Genomic DNA, 8,409 nt, shown 5'->3' with positions numbered 1-8,409 from the left:
GAATCAGTCCAGAACTACACGGGAGGATCTTGTCAATGATCTCAAGGCAGCTGGGACCATAGTCACCAAGAAAACAATTGGTAACACATTACGCCGTGAAGGACTGAAATCCTGTAGCGCCCGCAAGGTCCCCCTGCTCAAGAAAGCACATATACATGCCCATCTGAAGTTTGCCAATGAACATCTGAATGATTCAGAGGACAACTGGGTGAAAGTGTTGTGGTCAGATGAGACCAAAATGGAGCTCTTTGGCATCAACTCAACTCGCCGTGTTTGGAGGAAGAGGAATGCTGCCTATGACCCCAAGAACACCATCCCCACCGTCAAACATGGAGGTGGAAACATTATGCTTTGGGGGTGGTTTTCTGCTAAGGGGACAGGACAACTTCACCGCATCAAAGGGACGATGGACTGGGCCATGTACCGTCAAATCTTGGGTGAGAACCTCCTTCCCTCAGCCAGGGCATTGAAAATGGGTCGTGGATGGGTATTCCAGCATGACAATGACCAAAAACACACGGCCACGTCAACAAAGGAGTGGCTCAAGAAGAAGCACATTAAGGTCCTGGAGTGGCCTAGCCAGTCTCCAGACCTTAATTCCATAGAAAATCTGTGGAGGGAGCTGAAGGTTGGAGTTGCCAAACGTCAGCCTCGAAACCTTAATGACTTGGAGAAGATCTGCAAAGAGAAGTGGGACAAAATCCCTCCTGAGATGTGTGCAAACCTGGTGGCCAACTACAAGAAATGTCTGACCTCTGTGATTGCCAACAAGGGTTTTGCCACCAAGTACTAAGTCATGTTTTGCAGAGGGGTCAAATACTTATTCCCCTCATTAAAATGTAAATCATTTTCTAACATTTTTGACAGGCGTTTTTCTGGATTTTTTTGTTGTTATTCTGTCTCTCACTGTTCAAATAAACCTACCATTGAAATTATAGACTGATCATTTCTTTGTCAGTGGGCAAATGTAGAAAATCAGCAGGGGATCAAATACTTTTTTCCCTCACTGTATATCGACATAACCTGAAAGGCCGGTCAGCAAGGAAGAAGCCACTGCTCCAAAACCGCCATAAAAAAAGCCAGACTACGTTTTGCAACTGCACATTGGGACAAAGATTGTACTTTTTGGAGAAATGTTCTCTGGTCTGATGAAACAAAAATAGAACCGTTTGGCCATAATGACCATCGTTATGTTTGGAGGAAAAAGGGGGAGGCTTGCAAGTCGAAGAACACCATCCCAACCGTGAAGCATGCGGGTGGCAGCATCATGTTGTGGGGGTGCTTTGCTGCAGGAGGGACTGGTGCACTTCACAAAATAGATGGCATTATGAGGAAAGAAAATAATGTGAATATATTGAAGCAACATCTCAATACATCAGTCAGGAAGGTAAAGCTTGGTCGCAATGGGTCTTCCAAATGGACAATGACCCCAAGCATACTTCCAAAGTTGTGGCAAAATGGATTAAGGACAACGAAGTCATGGTATTGGAGTGGCCATCACAAAGCCCTGACCTCAATCCTGTAGAAAATTTGTGGGCAGATCTGAAAAAGCGTGTGCGAGCAATGTTGCCTACAAACCTGACTCAGTTACACCAGCTCTGTCAAGAGGAATGGGCCAAAATGCACCCAACCTATTGTGGGAAGCTTGTGGAAGGCTACTGGAAACGTTTGACTCAAGTTAAATAATTTAAAGGCAATGCTACCAAATACTAATTGAGTGTATGTGAACTTCTGACCCACTGGGAATGTGATGAAAGAAATTAAAGCTGAAATAAATCATTCTCTCTACTATTATTCTGACATTTCACATTAAAATAAAGTGGTGATCCTAATTGACCTAAGACAGGGAATTTTTACTAGGATTCATTGTCAGGAATTGTGAAAAACTGAGTTTAAATGTAGTTTGCTAAAGTGTATGTAATCTTCATACACGCTTCAACTGTATATGTATGAGTGTACAAAACATGAGGAACACATTCCTAATATTGAGTTGCACCCCCTTTTGCCCTAAGAACAGTCTCAATTCATCAGAGCATAGACTCTACAAGTTGTCGAAAGCATTCCATAGGGATGATGGCCCATGTTGACTCCAATGCTTCCCGCAGTTGTGTCAAGTTAGCTGGATGTCCTTTGTGTGGTGGACCATTCTTGATACACACAGGAAACTGTTGAGTGTGAAAAACACAGCACCATTGTAGTTCTTGACACACTCTAACAAGTGCGCCTTGCACCTATTACCATACCCTGATCAAAGGCACTTCAATCTTTTGTCTTGGCCATTCACCCTCTGAATGGCACACACATAATCCATGTCTCAATTGTCTCAAGGCTTAAAAATCCTTCTTTAACCTGTCTCCTCCCCTGATTGAAGTGGATTTGTGAAGTGAAGTGACATCAATAAGGGATCAGATCTTTCACCTGGATTCACCTGGTCAGTCTATGTCATGGAAAGAGCAGGTGTCCTAATGTTTTGTCCACTCAGTGTACGTCGTATTAGGCCTAGTTATGTAATAATTCACTGAATGTCCAAAATCTAAAAACAATGAGTAGGCCTCTTTCGATTGAATGATTTGAATCTCATTCACACACTTCTGCTCATGCACAATTTCCCTAAGGACGAGGTATATGTTAGACTTATATCTCAAAGCAACATGAAATCCTACATCAAGACCCCATCTTCATACAGCCTAGATAGGCACGGGAGTCATGCATTTGCATTGTCAATGATATGAAGGTTCAACAGGAGAACAATGATAAATATAGTGACCATGAAATCATGCTGGGTAGATTCTCTTCAATTAATAAAGGTCTCTATGATGTGGGAACTGTGGGGAAATCCACTCATACAGCATGCAATTGACATATAGGATTATGATATATGATGTGAATGTAAAGATTATAGGCTACTGCAGGGATGGGTGAGGATGCAGGATCAGATATGAAATGCAATGAGATGCTCCAATAGGATTTTTGTTAAGTACCAATGGAAATATTTGAAACCAGTCAGTGATAAGATATGGAATGAAATTCTATACATATATTTATATTTTATTTATATTTCATTTCTGGGAGGATATCTTGTACACCAAATATCCCATTGGCAGTTAAGCGCATTCAATGTGTTGAGAAGCCAGAAACAGTCACTTGGTTTAACAAACACAAATACAAAATAAGGATAAACCATAAAATAATGAACCGCATGTATATAACATACAAAAGAATCCCATGCCTACTCAGTAGGTAACTACAACATTCCAACTTGAAGTCGTGGATATTTACATTTATAGTTACAAAAATATAGTTTATAATTTCTCTCTTTTGCTTACATTCTAAAGAAATGAAGCAGTGTCCTCGTATCATCACGCCCTTTTCTGTACTTCTTCAGAGTCTGAGCACGACTTACGTTCTGTAACAAAAATATCCCTTTAACCCTTAAGGCGAGACACAACGCATCCTCTCTTGCACGCAGACTTGTCATAACATCAGCAAGGCTTCACAAAAAGGCACCAAAAACAGGAACGGTGGTTTTGTTTTTAGATTTTTTTACGTGAAGTTTTTTTGTCCACATAACAGACTGATATGTCACATGATGTGAACAAGAGAAAGATTGTACCAGTGGATGATATTTACAAAACAATAGAAACTAACATCACTCTTAACACATGCTGGAATACTTAAGTGCTTATTTTGTCATCAAACAAAGTCAAAAACGTATCACACCATCGTCATCACTACAGAGAAAGTATTAGAATAGAAAATATGGCCCTGCTCACTTCAAATAATACAATCCAATTATTCAAATATGTTTTTCACATCAATGGTACCAAATAATAGAAAAAAATAACAAAACATGGCACAAGTACAATATACATATAACGTCTCTTCGTGCCTTAGTTACAGGATGACTGGATGTTCAGTCTGTCTGTCTGTCTCTTAGTGCCTTAGTACCAGGACGACTGGATGTTCTGTCCGTCTGTCTGTCTCTTAGTGCCTTAGTACCAGGACAACTGGCAATGTTCAGTTTGTCTGTCTGTCTCTATGTTTTCACTCATAAGAACTCATAAGAACGACCAACCTGTCTTTACCTGTTTCAACTATGGCTCGAGAAAGTCTCATATGCCTCATTCCTTTCTCGTGTTCTATATTGTCTTTGCCCGGTCCTTGACCTGTGTTTTAATCTCTTCTTCAGGTGAATCTGAGGACTCACTGAACAGAGCTTGCAGAGGGAGCAGGCAGAAAAGTGCTTTTCAGATGGGGAATAAGTCTTTTGATGCTGATTTCTCCCCTCAAAGAGACTGTACGGTGTGGTGGGGAGGAGGAGGAGGAGGAGAGAATAAAAAGTATATTTTCTCTTGCTTAGCAGATCTCGATTGTCCTTGGGGAGAGTGTGGAATGCATGTCTGATAGCGGGGTGGGGACCGGAGAGGAGTAGATAGAGGCTACGGAGGAGGGGAAGGAGGAGGCCATGGAGGACTGAAAACCGGACATGGACATGGAGACAGAGGGGTAGGTGGTGGCGATGGAGGGAGAGGGGTACGAGGTGGCGATTGAGGGAGAGGGGTACGAGGTGTGGACCGGAGAGGAGTAGCAGGATGTGACTGGAGAGGGGTAGGAGGAGACTGAGGAGGGGGCTGATACTGGTGCTTCTGCCACCACCCCGGCAACCCCGCCCTTCTCCGCCTTCTTGTCCTTTTGCCTCAGGTGGATCTTGGTGTGCCTCTTCCTCTCATCGCTGCGGGCGAACTTGCGTCCACAGATCTCACAGGCGAAGGGCTTCTCGCCAGTGTGCGTGCGAATGTGCGTGGTCAGGTGGTCGCTGCGGCTGAAGTTGCGCATGCAGATGCGGCACTGGAAGGGCTTCTGGCCCGTGTGGATGCGGATGTGGCGCGTCAGCTCATCGGAGCGGGAGAAGCGGCGGTCGCACGTTTCCACAGGGCAGGCATAAGGCCTCTCGTGGGGCGGTGTCTTGCTGGGCCGGTTGGGGTACTTGCGCATGCGGTTCGGCTTGATCAGCTGGGACTGGTAGACACTCTTTAAGTCCTGGGAACCTGTCTGAGTGGCAAAGGCTTTGATGGTGGACAGGGGAGTGAGGGAGGGCTGGCCAGACCCGTTGTGGAAGGGCTTCTGATCCTGTAGCAGACTTATCTCCCCCTGCTGCTGGGGAAATAGGTAGTCAGGGATCATGGGCACAGGAAAGCTGGAGCCACACGTCTTGCCGTTGGAGTAGGTTGGCGGGGGGTACTGGAGTGACCCCCCCGCGGGGATGGGGAAGCCCTGGCCCTGGTCAGAGAAGATGTCAGAGCTGGTGCTGGAGTACGTAGGAGCAGCTGAGTAGATGGGGATATTCTCACTGTGGTGAACAGAGCAGCTCAGACTGGAGCTCTGAGAGGAAATGGTGACGGAGGAGATAGAGGACGGGGACGAGGAAGAGGTGCCGGTCTGAGAGACGGAGGAGGGCGGGGCGGAGGTGGAGGGGGTGTTGATCCCCACTAGCCCACTGACCAGGCTGAACAGGGGCTCGGCCCACAGGCTGTTGCTGCAGTTGGTGGCTGGCTCCAGGGTGAAGCGGCCAGTGTAGGAGATGGGAGGCAGCCGCTGGGTAGAGTAGCTCTGCTCACCCATCGACTTCTCACAGTTCATGGCGATATCAGGTAACGTATCTGCAGAGAGAGAGAGGGAGAGAGAGGGGACATTAATCAACCTGTCAATATGCTGGAGGGAGAGAGAAGAGGGGCGACTCGGGAGGGAGGGAGGGAGGCAGAGGGAATCCTGCCAGAGAGGTGGACAGGGTTGCCCCTTTCCTCTCTAACAGCAGCAGGTTCCTACACAGAGCAGGAGAACCTCCCTCCAAGCAACCCCAGCTCTTTCCCACCCCTAAACTCCCACACCAGCCATTTCCTCCGCTAACCAAAAGATAGATGAGAGCTGTCGTGCAAGTCAGGCCAACTCATCTGCATGCATGCATTTAAATATATATATAAATATTTCTGTTACGCATTCGCTCAAGCGCACACACGCATGCATGCAGGCACACACACACACCAAGCTCTTGAAGTCAGCCACATAACCAAAGGCAATTGATTACTGAAACTGCAGTTCAGCTGGTTTTAAGAATGCAATTAAAATTGAGCTCTAGACTCTCTAAAAGGTATGCAATGAGTGAGCCACGCTCAAGTCCAAATACCATTCAACAGTGATGAAGAGCTACAATTTAATTTATACAATTCTACATTTCTGAGTTATGTATTTCCAATCATCATAAATTAAACTTCTTTATTACAATGAATTTCTTTATTTAAAAAAAGTCCATATCAAACCATCATGAGAATTAGACATATCTCATTCAAAGGACACATTCATCATATTTAGAGTCTTCTCTCTAAGTTGAAATTGAATGAATAATTGCCAGGTGAACATTAACAATGATTTAAGTTCTGCTAAACAGTTTCATGCCATGCATTCTGCTACTGCACACAGGAAAGCAGCAGCTGTCTATCATACATTACAGTAAAGTAATTCCACCCAGCAATATAACAAGGAGATAATCTTACCTCCAGCAAGGTGGTCATATTGCTCTCCTTGCTCCCCCGATCCAAAGCCTGCTCCCTCGGGCGCTGATGCAGAGAGGAAGGGGGTCCCAGCGGAGCTCAGCATCATCATCTCCTCCAGCTTGGGGTAGTTATCCATGGGAGAGTGGGGGAAGCTGAGGGGGTCTGAGATCTGCAGGGCTGGAAGGAGCATCTCTGTCTTGGTTGCAGCCATCCTCCAGAGAAGTGGACCTGTAGGGGCCTGAGGCTGTGCTGGAGGCTGAAAATGAGTGCAGTGAGGCTGGGCAGAGTGGAATCACCAGTCCACCTCAGAGAGCAGGGTCAGACTGCTACTGCTGCTGAGGATGAAGATATCTTCTCTTCTGTTTCTTTCACTCTTTCTTCTGGTTCTTCAAAAGTCTTCTTGTATTTTTCTTCCTTTTGTCCAAGATGAGTAAAATCCACTTTTTTATTTTCTATCAGAAAATATTATTCAGATCAGATGTGTCCCTTTTACTCATTCCCTAAAACAGATGATAATAATCATTAATATATGTTGGGTTTTTTCACTGGTTGAATCCAACTAGGGTGCTGCCCTTTCAGATAATGTGTTGTTGTTGTTGTTGTTGTTTTGAATTCACTTCTACTTTCTCTGTCAAATGTTTTCGGTTAGGGAGATAGCGCAGTAAGTGTGTGAGTATGTCTATCCTGCTCTTATGTTAACTGTTCTGGGCACTGAGGGCTCTCTTTCCTGCGCAGAGAATACCGACTCCTTTATATACCCTCTCACCATGACGTAGATGTCCATATATAGAGTGGAGGAAGCCCATATTTAGGCACTGCAGCGGAGGACACATGACGTTAGCCTGGGGAAAAAGCGGAGAAGAGAGACTTTATATTGAGCCAGTGCAATAAATCGCGGGAAGACACCAGCTCTTCCTCAGCCCTGAATCGATGCATCTTCATATGAGAATCCCTGCTAGAGAACAAGGCATAATTCTTGCTCTCTCCCCAATGGCCCGTAGTTTAGATTCGGATTTCCCATCTGTGCAGCAGGCTGCGTGCTTTCCGGAAAACCCTGTCCGCTATGCCATGTAAGGTAGTAACTACACAAGGACCTATTCCGGTGGGTTTCCATTTCCTTGCCCTTATTTGGAGCTTCCTGAGGTAGTGCTGATCGGCGCTTGGCAGCAGTGAAATGAGAGAGGTTGGAGAGCAGCTCAAGCGTAGCGCTCTGCTCCATACAATAAGTAATGTCAGCCCTATCCTCCCTCCATAACGCAGCCTCACCCAAACCAGCAACGAAAACACTGTAGCCTTAATTTTAGATAGAAGCAGAGACATTTCAGCTTTTAAATGCTCTAAATGGAAATGTAATGAATAGAGCAACTCGTTTATGGGTCTCAGTTGTGTTGAGTTAATGCATTTGCAGTTTGCATCAACACATGAGATCACAAAAACAGCCTCATAAAGTATATTCATAAAAAATTGATAGCTAATAATGTTATCAACCTTGCATTTTAAGACGGGGGCATCAATTTTATACATTCATGCATTCATGCATATTTTCATGGCCAGCCTACCCATCCCATTTACGCACAAAAAGGCCCACAGAGATAGTCATGATGTGGAAAAATAAAAATTGTTGAAGTATTTCATTGCAAACACAGTCATCTACCACATCAACGAATGCCTTAGTTAGACATCAGCATTTGACAGTTGAGAGGAATAGAGAAAGAAAGGCCAGACAGCTGATTCCTCCAGGATGACAGTGGGAAATCCTGTGCAATTATGCCAGTGTCGCGTGTCAGTTAACCTAAAATCAAATGACCTATATCATTTTCTTATTTTTATCTTTGCTGTCAAAATTAATATTTTAAGA

The 8,409-nt window shown here is 44.8% G+C and overlaps 1 protein-coding gene across 1 annotated transcript; it reads right to left on the bottom strand.

The window, feature by feature from the left end:
• Positions 1-3,010: 3,010 nt before the first annotated feature.
• On the bottom strand, positions 3,011-7,469 carry LOC106611930 (early growth response protein 1). The gene is made up of 2 exons (XM_014212603.2): positions 6,552-7,469; positions 3,011-5,660 (listed from the first exon to the last, which is right to left on the bottom strand). The coding sequence occupies exons 1-2, from the start codon at positions 6,760-6,762 to the stop codon at positions 4,357-4,359; spliced, it is 1,515 nt and encodes a 504-aa protein (XP_014068078.1). The 5' UTR covers positions 6,763-7,469; the 3' UTR covers positions 3,011-4,356.
• Between the last annotated feature and the right edge of the window lie 940 nt (positions 7,470-8,409).

The sequence above is a fragment of the Salmo salar genome, chromosome ssa09 (assembly GCF_905237065.1).
Source record: "Salmo salar chromosome ssa09, Ssal_v3.1, whole genome shotgun sequence".
Classification (NCBI taxonomy): Eukaryota; Metazoa; Chordata; class Actinopteri; order Salmoniformes; family Salmonidae; genus Salmo; species Salmo salar.
Note: the sequence above shows the minus strand (reverse complement) of the source record. Positions and strands in the feature narration are given on the sequence as shown.